Source organism: Monopterus albus, unplaced genomic scaffold (genome assembly GCF_001952655.1).
Source record: "Monopterus albus unplaced genomic scaffold, M_albus_1.0 scaffold6.1, whole genome shotgun sequence".
NCBI classification, from domain to species: domain Eukaryota; kingdom Metazoa; phylum Chordata; class Actinopteri; order Synbranchiformes; family Synbranchidae; genus Monopterus; species Monopterus albus.
Window position 1 is genome coordinate 2,369,186 of NW_018127886.1, and position 16,156 is coordinate 2,385,341.

The following is a 16,156-nucleotide window of genomic DNA, read 5'->3' on the forward strand; positions in this document are numbered from 1 at the left end:
TCTTTCCCTGTTTTCTTTTAAAGAGGGAAACGCTGCCTTGTACATATGTGTTTCCTGTGCATCTGTGAGTGTGTTTATTTGTGTGTGTTGTGAGATAGTGTAGACTCATGCATGTAGAGTGTTAGGATAAGAATCCCCCCAGCAATGGCACACACACACATTCTCACACACACAGACACACACACATATTTAAACGGCTGAATGGCAAAGACAGAGAAAACAGAGACATACATGGACATTTTTAAAACAAAAAGCATATGGAACAAAAGCTGCCTTGGACAGTGTGTGTTCATTGCACAGACATGCATGTGCAAAAACACTTACATGTTTATATTCAAGGCATTTATTTATGTAGCCCCAAATCACAAATATACCCCAGAATGAATATTAAAAAGGATTATCAACATAGTTTATATTGATCCACTAGCGGTTTAAGTGGCTAAACCTTTCACCTCGACACTCCAATTTAAAATAAAAATCTTGATCTCAGACTAGTCATGGTGGAGGATGAGTTGCAGCAGCTGAAGGTGGTCGGGTTCAGTGTGTTTCTCAAGGGCACTTCAGCAGTGTGGTTGTTCTCAGACAGAGGAACATATCCCCAAATCCCCAAGGCTTCCCTGACCTAACCTGTGACCCTAAGACCTACAAATATAATTTGAAATCAAGTGGAGTGTACTTCTGACAGAGTGCAGCCCCGTTGGCAGATGTGTGGAGAAATTTGCCGTGTCTTTTTATGTCTCCGCTGGAGAGCCGGTTTTGTCATCAGCTTATAAGGCAGACTTCAGACATTATGGAAAAAGCAGCAAAAATAGCTGAAATTGAAGGTATGCTGCTGGATTGCTATGGCCCAGCCTTCTGTTCAGCAGTCTGAGATATTTTTAAACTTTGCACCCCAGCCCACCCTCCACCTTGTCATCTCCACTTGCCCTCCCACCCAACCCCCCGTCTCCAAACCCATCTCCTCCATATTGTTTCACATATGCAAGAGAGAAAAGGACAGTGAGTGAGACAAAAAGAGAGATGTAGTAAAAGAAAGAGGAGCAACCCGGTGCTCTCAGTCTCCCACCTGAATGAAGAAATCAGCCGATCTGAATTTTGGATTGAATGCTGCATGATTTGCTGGCTTGGAATGTGTACACCAAGTGCAGCTTTAAGCTCATTGCTGGGGCATTCGCATTTTCTTTCTCTTACTCCGCTTTCCTTCTTTCCTCTCCCTCACCACTCTTTCTCCCCTCAGACAGGTCGGCACACAGCCAGGCAGCCAGATATTAATTATGTCTTCTCCCCTTTTCTCTACTTTCACCATCTCCTCCTTTTCACAGTTCATGCTTCTTTCCTTTTTGCTTCACTAAATGACCTTGCCCTGACATATTTCCAGGGCTCCTGTGCACTTCTCCCACTTTATATCCCACTCTCTTTTCCTGTCTTTTTTCTCTTCCCTAGAACTCTGTTTGTAAATGTGCTGAGTAGAAGAATGAGGGAACAAATTATGAAACACAGGAGTGCATTCCATACCTTGTTTAGAAAAAATTCTCCAACAGTGCAGAGGGGGAGAGGAGCAGATTCCCTCTGCATTTCTACCCCCACTTTCAGCCCATATGGGTCTTTTTATGTCTGTGGTCTTATGGGGTATCTATGATACTGTTAGTTATTACCCTTACTCACTCCTTCTTATGGTCCTTCTACAAACTCTGACAGCGTTCACTTCGACTTAATTCAGCCAGATCGAAACATGCTCACTCTAAGTGTCAGCACCAGGGTGATTACATCGATTACTTCGGTGAAACCTCGGTTTAGACAGATATTCTGACTAGCTTCCCCCTGATACAAGCCTCTCTGGAAAACTTTCAAAAACAGTGCATAAAGTTAAACTAATAATGGAAAGTGACAATACTGACAGCAATGTGATGATGTGTTGAAGAAGTGAGCTTGTGCTTTCCAGTAGAGTTGAACACGCTGCCTCTATGTTAAATTAACGTGAGAGCAACTGCCTGTCATGTCTGGGAAAAGGTTACTTTGTTCTTAATCAGCCTTACAGTTCAAGCAGTGGATATGAGAGCTGAACCATTTGGATCGTAGCATATATTAAAGGCAGCCCTTACCCTTTGTTTACATTGTAACTCTAAAGATAGATTAATATTGATTATCATTGTTGTGTTGACCTTTGACCTGAATTCTCCCTCATGTTAGTTTCACTGCAAAATCATGTTTGCCAATTGCATAAAAGGGCTTTGAACATGGATATAGTATATGCTGAGATACTGCATGAGCTGCTGCTGTTCGTTATGGCAATGTATCAACACAATCGCCATGTTGGTACAGCAATGCCGCACCTCCTAATGAATGTATGTGTATGAAGGTAGGAGGTCTATCCACAGTTCAAACCATCATAATTTGCTGAATTTACAGCTGATTTTCATATCTAATATATCTACTATTTAAGATGAATGTACACTTAGTAATCTTTATTTTAAAAAAAGTATAATCTTTTGTTCTTACTGTATTATAAAATGGTTGCATCGTTTTGCAAATAATTTTGGAACTAAAGAATTAATGAATACATAATTACAACAAACTAAAATTAAAAGATTCAATATATTTTCTGACAGGCACAATTCTTTTTAAAGTGACATTTCAAGTCAAAAATTCACATTTTGCTCATTTACCTTTTTACTTCACTTTATTAGCAAACAGTGGTTATACACAGTGTATAGTGTGTCAGATGAGTTGTGTAGAGTTGCAGTGTAAGAACTACGCTTTCTGATAAAACAGTCTAATGGTTGTGTACAACTGAAAATTAAGACACCAACATGTAACTTAGAGCTGCAATTATATAGAAACATATTTAGTGGCATTAACTTTGCAAAGATGCTCTGGAAATGTAAAAACTAAGAGGTTCACTCCTGTGTGCGGTCATCTGTGTGCAGGCCAAAAATGTGGCCACAGTGACAAGCAGGTCCCTCTTTGGTGTCAGCATCCGCACAAGGGTTTGTGGAAAGTATGAACTGGCCTTCAGAAAATAGAAAATTCTCGGTAAAATATGTCACTTTTCCACCTAATAACCATTACTTGCCCAGCTTCTTGGAGACAATGCCCCCATCTCAGAATTTAAAGATGTGTTTCTATGGTAACAATTAAATGGTATCTGCTGACAGCTAGAAGGGAAACATGGACTGGGTTTATGGCTCTTACAAAGCAGTTCGATGAGCAATGAAAATAAAAAGAGACCTGTAGTAACCTCCAGGAATATCCACTTTTTATTGCTTTGCTTCATTTGTATATAGTGGCTAGGTTATCCAGAACTGATTGCTGTAACACTTGAATATATGTATTTTGTGTATTCATAAGACACCCTTTAATGTCGATATGGAGAGCTCCTGCACCAAATGCAGGATGATCTCATATAGCCAAAAGCCCACAGGTGCAGATGCTTATTGTTGAATTTGGAATCAGCTTTTCAAAGCTGTCCTTTGTGAGCACAGTATTGTTTTACAAATACCCACAAGGCATAAAAACATTATCGGTGTGCTACTGTATAAATATCAGTGCAAATATATGCTAAGTATTGCACTTTGTGTGTGTATGTGAGTGTGCCACAGACAAGCAGCACGCATGCATGTGTGTGTTCCAATGTGCAACATGACTTAAAGCATGCGTATGCGCCCACATGTGTAGTTTGATTTCAAGTCTTGCTGATGGCTAATCTTTTGTGCGACTGTCCCTCACTTTCTCCTTCTGGGTTTGGTTGCTATGGCGATGAAAGTGCAGAGAGGTGGAGAGCCATGGAAAGGAATGAGAATGTGTCTGGAAAGCCCATTAAGTCTGACTGAGAATCACTGTACCAGTACCTCTTTACATCTGCAGGTCAACACAGTGTGCAAGATCAGAATGAGACTTCACTTGTTTCTGGTTTTGACACCTCGTATGCTTAGCCCAGATACACAGTATTGTAGGTGCTGAAGGTAGAACTGTGTGTGATGCCATTTATAAGGAATGTGCCTGCAGGTCCAAACATTTCCTACCCATAATTTACATCTGGCGTGCGTAGGTTTAATACAGTAGCCCTGGCTTCGTGAAGTTCAGAGAAGTGCTCTTGTATACAAAAACAGCAGGAGATCAGAGCTGAGAGACCAGGGCTGTCAGGCAGACTGGGGCCAGAAGGAGCGGCCCAGCAGGAACCACAGATCTGTCTCCAGCTCTCTACACAGGTCTCCTGACTGCATGGCACTGCCACAGCTGCCATATGAAATGACAGTGGCTTTAAATTTGCTCTGTGTTCTCAGCCACCTCGGGCTTAATGGCAGCCTTGTTTACCCTAAACAGAAGTCTGAGCCTCTCTCCCTCGCTCTCTCATTGTCCTTCTTTCTTTTAGAGAGAGAATGTGTGTGTTATTAACATTATGGGGACTAAATTCTCTTTACACCATAAGATTAATTCACATGGCTACCAAATGCTGGACTCCCTCATGTAAATCATCAAATTTTAGAGTGACAATGTGCTTTAGGTTTAGGATTAGGGAAAAAGTAAGGGTTAGGGTTAGGCAAGTCATAGTTATGGTTAAGGTTAGGGTACATCTCCATTAAACAAATGTCACTCAGTGTAAAGTCCCCAAGAGACGATAAAGAATGTGCGGATGTGTGTGTGTGCCTAGATAATCATTCAGATAATTAATAGTACCCAGTGTGTGTGCTGCTTGCTGCTAAAGAGGCTGAGAGGGAAGTGTTCATCATCACTCTGATTATTTTGGAGCACACACAGTAGCAAATGCATGCCAAAACAGAGTGCCATGTAGACACTGCAAGGTCACGGAAGTGCTTTGCCCTCTCACATTTCATTTATGAATGCTGCCAAGCGTTTCTCACTGGGCACATACACGTGTATGTGATTCCCAAAATAATAGACTGGAAAAATGTTTCAGGTTACTTTGGCAACATGTACAGTAAAATTAATAAATACCTTCATACAGTAAGACCACATCTCAGAAGACTGGGTTTTGGTTTTAGAGGTCTGGGGCACATCCACTGTGAGCTGACTGAACCTGAGCAGAAACACACCTGAGCGGTTTGCAGTGCTACAGAAGAAACTTTACTTAAACAATTCCAAATATACTACTTCGTATCCTTTCTACCTTTTATTCTACTGCATTTATTTGATAACAGAATTTTCCTCATGGTGGCGCCTTTACTTTTGCTTAGATCTGAATACTTCTTCCAGCACAGCCAATCAGTGAACTACAGGTGGGTCACTGATGACATGAATATGGCACATGCAAAGAAGGTCTAATGATGGACATGCTGAGTTACATGTGGGATCTGGTGCTGTCAGGGCTCGCCTCGGCCTTTCTTAAAGACTAAAAGCCAGAATATTTAATCCAATGCTGCTTTAAAAGGAACCATTCTTAATATTTCAATCAAAGTACAATGCTAAATGCCCCTTTAATGAAATAAGAGAATGGCGATTAGTGCATATTGAACTTTCCATCTCTCTATCCTCCTCTTGATCCTGTGGTGCTCAATCATTAATATCCCAGTGCGAGCATGAACTGAACCACAGTGGAACCTTAATCCCCTGAATTTGACTCCTAGTGTGTGCATGTGGTTCACCAGAGTTCATGTTAAAGGTAATATAGGCAGGAGCTTGACTAGTTTCTTCCTGAATATCTTGGAGGATTGTCTGGGGTTTTAAGGTTGTCTAACCACAAATCCAGTCTCATACTGTCAGGAGCAGCAAAACCAGTGTGTGTGGTGTGATCTCCACTGCCTAGTCATGCTATGCATCCTTTTTATGAAAGTAAGACCCCATTCAGATGCAAATTAAATGCTGGGGGAACTTCAGTTGAGATGGTGGAGCAATATTTCAACAGAAAGCAGCAACTGTGATGTAAATGCACAACCTTCACCGCTTGAAATACATCATTATACTCCTATTGACCTGATTTTGACACTCAGCGGCACTGGCGGTGGTTTAGATCTATCATTCACTTAGGGGTGTTTTATAAGCTCTCATCAGGGGAAGTGTCTGAATCACATTTTTCCACAAACAACAGGATTAATGAGTATTATATTCAATTTTTCTGTGACTGACATCGCTTTGATGCTCAAGACTGATGAAAATAGACCGGCTGTGAGTGCTGATGGTGGGACATCAACTTGTTTATGTCACTTGACTGTGTCTACCACACATTTCCCTTTGTGCTTCTGGAATCACAGCAATGTGTGCATATGTGTCTGCAAAAACTAGGTCAGTAGGAGGACAGGAAACGTCTGCTCACTTGTCAGACTTCATTGTGTTGCTCTAAAAGTTACTGCACACAAACACACTCACATAGGATACAGACAGGGATGAAAAGAGTTGTGCCCATGCTCGTGTTTCTATGCACATAATTAAGATTTGGCGCACATCCTGCTTATATACACTCAAGTATATTTAAAAAACAGCTTGTAATCAGTTTTCTTTCTCTTCTTCTCGTTGATGTCTGCTCTACTCTACTCAGGGTTTCTTCTTCAGTCTGGCTGCCATTTTTTTTGCCTTTCTTCATCTTAACATTCATTTACTACTTACCTAAATTGTGAATAATCCCTCCTGCCCCCATCAACCCATCTTGTAAGTCGTGTCACCTTGATCATTTCAGAGGATTTCTAAGATTTTGGGTTCAGTTGCTGTCAAACCAGGAGATGAGAAGAGAGGAGAGGAGATTCTTCTCTGCCACTTGCTTTTGCATGTCATGCTTGTGCTGGTCTCAGCAGCTTTGTACTAGAGTGGAGCATTGCATTTAGTAGTGGGAGCTGTGTGTCCTGATCCCAGGGCAGAAGCCTACCAAAGCCAAAAAACACTGCAGTGCAGAGAGATGCAGAAAGAAAGTGAGGGGTACAGTGCAAAAGAGGGTGGCCAGGGGAGAGAGGGAGGCTCGTACTATAGAGGAGACAGCGCCAAAATAAAGAAAAAGGGAAGAGGACAGGAGAAAGCTAATCATGGCACAGCTAAGTGCCAGGGTTTATTAATCAGACACAGCACAAACAAAATGCACATAAACCATCCAACATGAGGAAGTATAATGAGAAAAAAGTGAAAGAGACAGATGGCAAACAGAACACAGGCATTTCAAAAAGTCCAGAAATTGAATTTTTATGAAAGAGCACAGCTAAAGAAGACAAAAAAGACAATGAAGCTTTAAAGGTCATACAATAAAAATGATAGTAATATGTTTCTGTGAAGGTTCATCAGAAAACAATTCAAGGGTTCGTATGCTTCAGGTACTAAGTACCTCAGTGTCTCCCAGGTCTTTTAGTCTGCACATCTGAGTGCCTGAGTGCAGCCCAGGTCCTGCTAGTTGATGGGAAGAGTGTCCATTTCCTCTGAGTGGGTGAAATGTAATATACAAGCAGAGCCTGGGCTGAAGTGCACAAGGTGGGAGGGCAGCGGACGAGATACAGAATAGATGAGAGTTGTTAGTGATGATGCAGGCAGTCTGATACCTGTGTGGTGACCGCAACACTCTCAAACCCCCAGGGTTGTGACCTGTGAGGAGCTGGCATTGAATGACAGCTCCAAGAGTCTCTTAGACACAGCTGGACATTTCACATGTTTGGCATTGTGGTGACCAGCAGGTCACCTGTCTTTGATGTGTGGTGCGTTGTTTGCTCTGACAGATACAGTGGAGCACACAATAAGCTGAGATCATTCTGCAGCCATCCATTTGGACAGCAACCCCAGAAAACCGTGCATATGCTGCTTGTGTGTACGTGCAAATTTGAAGGCACCTGTATGTATCGGTGGATTCCAGTGATGTCTAAATTGCCTTTGTGGTCTTGAGAGGCCACAGGATTGACAGAAAGCTCCGGGGTGGAGTGCCTGTGGACAGGTCTGCTCCATTACAGCACAATAACAGTCACTTATCAACTGATCAACAGACGGAAGTTGGACCAAACTTCCTCAGGGACACCAACACTTATAACACATCCATCTACCCACAAAGTTCGGTCTACTCTGCCTGTGTGTTTTGCCTTTATTTTCTTTCTAGTTTTCTAAAGTTTGCCTTTGATTTGATCATATCAAACCCCTGTGACCTCGATGAGAATATTGCATCAAATGTTTTCCCCTTCCACATGGAGAAGAGGTGTCACAGATAGTCACAGGGTAATTCAGTTCATCTGCAATTAAATATGACTACACTGACCACTGTAAACCACATGAAAATGATGGACTTCAAAATAGAGCTGCAACAATACATTTATAAATAGGTTAGTCAATCTTTAGAAAATGTTCTATTTTGGTAATTGATTAATTGCTAAAAGCTACAGAATGCAAGCTCTGAGGTGGCATGATGGTGCAGTGGTTAGCACTGTGGAACCTCACAGCTAACTGGGGCCTTTCTGTGTGGAGTTTGCATGTTCCCCTTGTGCCTGTGATTAGTGACCTGTATGTGTGAGTGTCAGAGGCTGTCTGTCTCTTGTGTTAGCACTGTGACTAGGATTGGATCGAGCCCCCCCCAGCACACACACACATGCACACACCCCGAGACCCTCAACTGGATGAGTGGTATAGATAATGGATGGATGGAAATCAAGCTAGCTCTAACATAAAACCTAAAAGCACATCATTCTGCTCCTCTTCCTCTCCCTCATCTGCTATTCTCTACCCAGCCCTTCACCCACAGTACATACTTGTCCTGTATGCTGTCTCAGGTAATGCGGGAAGCTTGCTAGTCTGTGAGTCTTCCACAGTGCCGTGTTTCAGCAGAAAGAGTACTTGACCAGCTGTGAGGTCCCACCTCTGACTTTGGTCTTTTCTAACTCAAGCATTGGATTTTAGAATGCAATAGTGCTCCACTATTGCCAGATGGTTTGATGAATCTGGGTCACAGAAACCTCCTCTCTTGTTTGAGCATATTTCTACTATTTTCTACTGTCAAACTTCAGTATTATGAGCAAATATATAGTTTGGACTTCCTTTGTAGCAGGAACCCACTCTGCCCTAAAGTTACATAATACAACAGTTACAGTTACATAATCCATAGCACAAATCCTCCAAGCCCCCTTTCAGACAGTGAGTGGGTGACTGGTAAAAGCCCAGCATTAACTGATAACCAAAGATCACACCGGCTTACTGCAGTCTGGTGGCCCTGTACCCTCAACTGGTAATTATTGCAAGCATTTAAACAATAGTTAAGTTGCATTCATAAAGGTACCTGGGTTATCTTTTCTTACTAGTGCCATTACAGAGATGAATGGCACTCTGCACTATCAGCATACAGCAAGACAAAAGGAAAGTGTTTAGGTTTGTTTTTTATTTCCCCCCCAATTTCGTTGGTGTAGGTGTGTAATGCTATCAACTCTTCTCATCTCTCAGAGCGTAGGGAGAGCGGAGGCATGATGCTCCAAAGGGAAGCTCATCATCTCCCTTTGTGTTTTGCTGTTTCCTCATGTTATTGTGAAAAGACAATCTGTTATAGATGTCCGTGCAATGGCTTATATAAGGTTTCATAACAATGCAGAGAATTAGCTGTCCAGGGTCAACAGGGAAATCAGCCTGTATATACAGTGAAGAACTGGGGAACTGCTGAGTTGCCATTGTGACACATACAGTGTAACATGTTTTATACCTCATCAGGTATAAAAACTGTGAAATTTTGTACAGGTCTGTGCATTGTACCATTCTGATGCAAGCTTTCAAATCATGAAGCTGCACTGCAGTCACCACTAACCTTAAAATTCTTTCCAGGCACAGATGTCACTAAGTGTTTCCATCAGCTGTCACATTCATCTGAAAACTGGTGTGAAGTAACTGTTGTATCAGTTAATAACAAGTCACGGCAGTTAGTCTTAGTATGAGAGTGTTTTTCCATCTGTAATAGAGTGCTGATCAAGGGCTGGAGGTCGGGTCTAGGGCAAGGAGATGGATGGGAGAAATTAGTGAACACGGCTTGCTCACAACAGATAAAACAGACCAGAAGAAGAGCTATCTCAGGAATGAGGAAGTCAGAAGGAAGGGCGGTAGAGGCAAAATGGGAATAGAGGACAAGACAGAAAAAAAAACAAACAGTCCCAAGCAAGGATCTTTTCCTTCTACAAAGAATTAAAGTGGATGTCCGGTCCCAGCGCCCCCATCAACACACTTCCCATGTCCTCCTGACATCATTGTGCAGCAGGCTATCAGCAAATGCTCTGGAGTATTTTTCAAATCAAACGTCGACCATCCTGACCTCTGCTTTCCGCCTTGCATCAGAGTGTGTCCCGGTCATGTGACTGGATGCACAAAGCAAATATAAAAGTTATGGTCTGCTGGACAGAACAGCTGCACATCTGGTGGCTTACAGCTGCACAGATGTGTTTGAAGTGGAAGATTATTTATATGTCCTTATTTTGTTTTGATTTCTCTCTTTACTTCTTCTCTCCTGGCGTCTTCTTTCTTCAGTCCTTCATCACTTCTCACTGACCTGTTGCTTTTTGTTGCTTTTAACTAAATGCTCTTTTTACACTGTTGGTTTGGCCCTAGATTTATTGATTAATTGACTATGGAGGACTGGAAGTGAAGAGTCTGGGTGTACTCTGCCATTTGACCCATTAAACTCTTATTTATCAGAGGCCTAACTCCTCATTGTTTCAGAGATAATCTTTTGCTCTGTCTTTCTCTCTCTGCTTATGCTCTTCAGACTCATACTCAACAGCAGGCAGCGAGGGCAGCATCTCCACTTCTGTGGCGTCCTTGCCCCCACAGGCATCGGGCAGTTCAGTCCCCAGCTCTCCAGGCTCCAGACGCTCTGTGAGCACCCTGAAGAAGTGGCTTACAAATCCTGTCCGCAAACTCAGTGCCGGGGCCAATGCCAAAGGGGAGCGTCAGGTCCGCAAACTTGAAGGAAAGCCTCCACCGCCTTCATCCCACTGCTACAGCCAAGACCTGGGTAGTCCACCAAGGCCCAATGACACTCTCACTCACAAAGAACTGGTGAGACTGAAGAAGAATTCCCTCATAAATAAAGCCATTAACTAGAATAATTCCCACACCGTCTTATCACAAGGCATTTGCATCAAATGATCTAAACCTGCCAAGTCTTATGTGTAGTCTTATATAAACACAAACTAAAGCCAACATCCTGACTGTGGCTTGTTCACACTTGGTAGCTCAAGAAAATCAGCAGAGGCACGGGTCTGATGTAGAGTTGGTCCACAGAGGACTAAGCATTATGGCAGGTAGAGATACTATTATATAACAGTAGCACTGCTGGCTTAGCCTGGAGGAACTCCTGTTGGTGTGTTCTCTTACTCATATACTCTCTTTTGCTGTATAGCTGCCTGTGTGTGTGTCAGTGCATGTTTGTGGGTGCCCAAATGCACAAGCATGTTATGGACATTTTGCAGAATGGTGATAATGTGTTATTCTGACTCTGTGGATGTGTGTGTGTGTGTGTGTGTGTTCCAGGAGTGGAAAGATGGCCTGGCAAGCCCTGAAGACCTGTCACCTGCTACATTACAGTCCCCCAGCTACATAACAGACTCACTGATTGGCTGCATGTCATTGCCAAACACCCAGGTTTGTCACTACAATGCCATGTAAAACTAACAACATCTAGCCTGTTTTATCAGCTTTTTTCATATAGAAATAACATGAAGTAGATCCTATGTTAGTGGCTTGAATATATGTAGTAAATTCTCACTACTGGAAAACTTGTGAATCTTTCTGTTTTATAGCAATAATTTGTTATATCCACTGTTGTTTCATTTTAACTCACAGTTCACTGTAGTCAGTCTCGGAGAGGAGGAATATTCTTAGTGAGGACCTAACTTGGCAGGGAGGTGACATCAGTTTTTTTTTGTCTCCATGCCCCTCGAGCCAGATCTGGAAATGGCTAATTCTCAAACAAATAACCCCAACAGTATCAACACAAAGCACAGACACCCACACACACACACACAACATAGTTTCTCAGAACAGATTACTGCACCAGACGACCAAAGGGAAGAGTCTGACAGCGACCGGTGTGATGCATGGCTCTCATTTAGCATGTTACGAAAGGACATGCCTGGAGGTAAATAGGAAATAGCACAGAAATACAGATATGATGAAAGATGACCCCACTTTGGAGAACTAACAAAGGACACTATGTACGTACACATGCTTTAATTTCTCTATCAAACACTTGCAGTCAGTTGCTTGTGGCAAAAAACCATCTCCAGTCGAGGGTCCCTTTCTGCTGAGAGATGGAAGCGTGGCAGAGACTAGGATTCACTTGAACAGCATGAATTGACAGTGCTTGAACCCTATCAATACACTGTAAAACAATAATGATATCTGAGCATTTGAGCATTGATTGTGGAGTGTCTCCTGTTGGTGAATCGACACCAGAGCACTTAAATCCTAATTTCAGTTTCAACAACACATCGAAAGCCATTAATACGGTTACATCAGAGTGATGAGGTCAGTGCTTTGGTGTTTTTACTGCCAGTCTCTGGAGAGAAGGAGAGAGAGAGAGGTAAAGGGATTAAGTTATGTAGGTCATCTATGAGCTGTAGTTTCTGTGTCTGTACACCACCTGTATTTGGCTGCATGTCCAGTATTACAGTATTACAGTATATACACTGCTGTTTATCATTATTTCTTCACAGTGTTGTCTCTTATCTGACAACACAGTGGAGTGTGGTTTTTGATAAAATATTTATTTCTTGGTCAGTGTGATTCTATGTCAGCAGTTAAACAAGGTGTGGTGTCAAAAGGGACGCCAAAACTAAAGATCACGGTATTTATTAAGATGTTTTTCCTGAGGAACAGTTTGTACAGTCTGTCACCACAACCCACAGACCAAAACAAAAAAAAACTAATAACTAAGGAATAGTTTCCAGGTGATGCTTGAAGCTGAAGCTGGAAATAGTGAAAAGAAATGACTGGTGCTGTTATTGTGAAATATCTTCAGAGCTATCCCTTGCTTTGCAACACTGGAAACAGCGGCATTTCATTGCAGTTTGCAGCACTTAGCACAGTACCATACTTTTGATTTGTGCTTGCGGGTAGGGATTGATCACTGATTAAGACTGGAAATATTAAAACACGTGCCTGGCAATCACTGTTGTAAATATTACATTTAAAGCCATAGTATTAATATCACTATAAAGGATAAGGCTGATCACTTTCTATATTAACAGTATTTTTAACACTCCCCATAAAGAGACTAAATGTTTCTCAGTACTGAATAGACCTCCATTGTTGTCCAAAAACAATTAAAAACACAGCAGGGAAGCACACCGCTGCTCTTAGTAACATATTTCCTCTTTACAAAATAAACAAACCCTAACATTTGTTAGGAATTTCCAGAGATCTCGTGCATGGGCAGTTGACTTCTGCTTACTTCAGATACTGTAAAAAGTTATGGTTGTTCAGAGCCCTCGGGGCAGCATTTTTAAAACTATCAGGGCTCCTTTAATACTGCTGATTTGCAGCAGTTTATATTTTCCAACACTAAGTGGTTTGTTGGTCCCCAGAGGAATAATGCAAGACTTGAGCCACAACGATATGTATAAAATAATAAATGTAATCTACTTAAATAAATACAAATACTGTATATATAAAATTATAAAATAAAAAAAATATTTGCATGAGGTAAACATGCAGGTGGTGCAGTGGTTAGCACTGTCACTACACAGCAAGAACATTCAAGCTTCAAGCCTTGAAACCAACAGTGGCCTTTCTGTGTGGAGTCTGCATGTTCTCCTTCCACAGTCCAAAGACATACAGGTTATGCTAACTGTTGACTCTAAATTGCTGTGGGTGTGAGTGGTTGTCTGTCAGTCTTGTGATGGAGTGGTGATCTGCCCAGGGTGCACCCTGCACAGTGTTAGCTGACCATCTACAGCATATATAGTATAGATAATGGATGGATGACTTGAACATAACATTTGTAACTATTTTTGTTTTAGTATCAAGACATTACACTTACAGGAGCAAAATTATTATTATTTTTGCTTTGACATTAAGCACATTTTATGGCCCATACACATTTGAGAAAAATAACTTGTAACACCTCCACTCTAGAGTAATTGAATTGTTATAATCAGTTTTGATAGCTTTTTCATAAACTGCAGTCAGTTCCTATTATTTTTTTGTTTTAGAGTTTCTGGCTAAAAATACAAAACTTGCATCAAAGGATTTTCTTTCAAAGGGCTTTGCCACAAAACATCTGGAAGTGATCAGGGAGCCAGGGAGACCCGTCAGCCAGGCTGGAGCACTCCTAGCGGGGCAAGGCAAACTGGGGAAACAATGGTCTTTATGGAGCCTCTCTGTCTCTCCTCACACCCCTGGCTTTCGTCTTTGCTTTGTCTCTTTGTTTCTTTGACTTTCTCTCTCACACACATCACTGTGACAGAATTAAAAAGTCCACAACTTGTAGATGCCAACAAGTTTATCAGGAAGATGGCAGGTGAACAAGCTGACATGAGCCAGAGGAGAGAAGGTGAAACTCCTGTCAGTCTTTCCTTTTCCCTTTATGTCTATCTATCTATCTGTCTATCTATTTATTTCTTTGTCTGGCAGGATCCTGTCAGGGGAGTCTGAGAAATGAGGCATATGTCTATGCTGTGTGTGCATGTTTATATGTTTAAGGTGGGGAGGTTCTGCTTGACTTGGACACATGGATTCAGGTGAAGACAAACGGTTTCTCCTGTAAGTTTGCACAGTCAGGAAACAGTGAAAAGGTTAAAAAAGAATTGGCTTGAAAAACATGGCTAAAAATAGAGGGAAAATCTTTGTGAGCTGACACTATTGTACTGAGAGATGAGTCATTTTTATTGTCAAATAAATGGGATAAATATGTTTGTTGTGAGAGAGAAATAGGTTACACAAACATTGGGATTGCATGCAGATGTGAAACATGTATCCACTGAGTTAGTGATAATTTTAGCTTTTATAAGCTTTGCATGGTAACTCTATATTTGTGACAGGACCACACAGGAGATGATAATAATTCCAGGAAAACACATGAAAGAGAAGCCATATATAACATGAGAAAACAATCAATTAGATCAGAATAACCTTGGGTTTTGTCCTTCCTGCTTTTCTGTCTGCAGGCAATGGGGCAGTAACTGCTGACATAGATGTTGCTGTAGTAGTGCTAAAGACATAAAAAGAAGAAACTGCGTGATGTATTTCCATATGGGTTTTGAAATGTAATGCCATTCCCAGCAGTGTGCAGGACTTGTATCCCTTTCCCTCTGAAACCAAAACTCCATCAAGAACCTTCACAGCTTTATCTATCATCTTCTACAGGCATCTAGCCTGTTGCTCCTTTGAACTTTCCTTATCTTTTAATCTTTTGCCTCCATCTGTATGTGGCTGATGTGCACAGTGAAAATCATTACCTATGACAATCTTATCATCTTCTTATCATTCTCTTATCATCTTCTTATCATTCAGCCTCTGTAGCTCATGTTTCTCTGTTCATCACCTTGGCAGCCTGCACCATTATCATCTCTTGGTTGCTGTTTATCTCCCTTTACTTTATTCTTGGAATGATTCATAATACTGGATAAACAGTCTCTGTCTGTTTGTCTCTGCTTCCTCAGGACACTCAGTCCACCGGTGTCCTGCCAGATGACAGCGGCTCTATGTTGATGGATGACACCTCCAGTCAATGGTCAGCCGTGGCTGACACTGAGGAGGAGAGGGGAAGTGCCTTGGAGAAAAGCATGTATGTGTAACTGTCATTTTCATTGCAGCAGTGTTATCACATATTCTGTAAATAAATGTGCTATTGTGCAAACAACATCACATTTGAGTGCAGGGATGTGTATGATTTCACCACAACACATTATGCTGAGCCATTTTGTCCTAACAAGACAAAGAGCTTACAGCCATGCTAGCAACTTTATGAGGCTGCATTTGGGCGCAACATGCTAACATGCTCATAATCTCAACAGGGAAAAAAGACAGTGTTGTAAGACTGTAGGCTCCATCTGTATTAGGTATATTTACTATAGATGTAGATATACCTAACTTATTTATTTGAAATTTTAAAAAAGAACCATAATATTATTCAAAGTAATTATAGTGATATATATCCATCCATCCATTTTCCTCCGTTTATCTGGGACCGGGTCGCGGGGGCAGCAGTCTAAGCAAAGATGCCCAGACTTCCCTCTCGCCAGACACTTCCTCCAGCTCCTCCAGGGGA

The 16,156-nt window shown here is 41.7% G+C and overlaps 1 protein-coding gene across 3 annotated transcripts in view; it reads left to right on the top strand.

Annotated features, from left to right (window-relative positions):
* arhgef25a (Rho guanine nucleotide exchange factor (GEF) 25a) overlaps positions 1 to 16,156 on the top strand; it is a 54,950-nt gene that overhangs the window by 27,112 nt on the left and 11,682 nt on the right. For all 3 annotated transcript variants that reach the window (XM_020617676.1, XM_020617683.1, XM_020617691.1), the window contains 3 exons: positions 10,652 to 10,944; positions 11,419 to 11,529; positions 15,549 to 15,673. In XM_020617676.1, the coding sequence (XP_020473332.1) occupies positions 10,652 to 10,944; positions 11,419 to 11,529; positions 15,549 to 15,673 (529 nt within the window). The remainder of the gene's footprint in view (positions 1 to 10,651; positions 10,945 to 11,418; positions 11,530 to 15,548; positions 15,674 to 16,156) is intronic.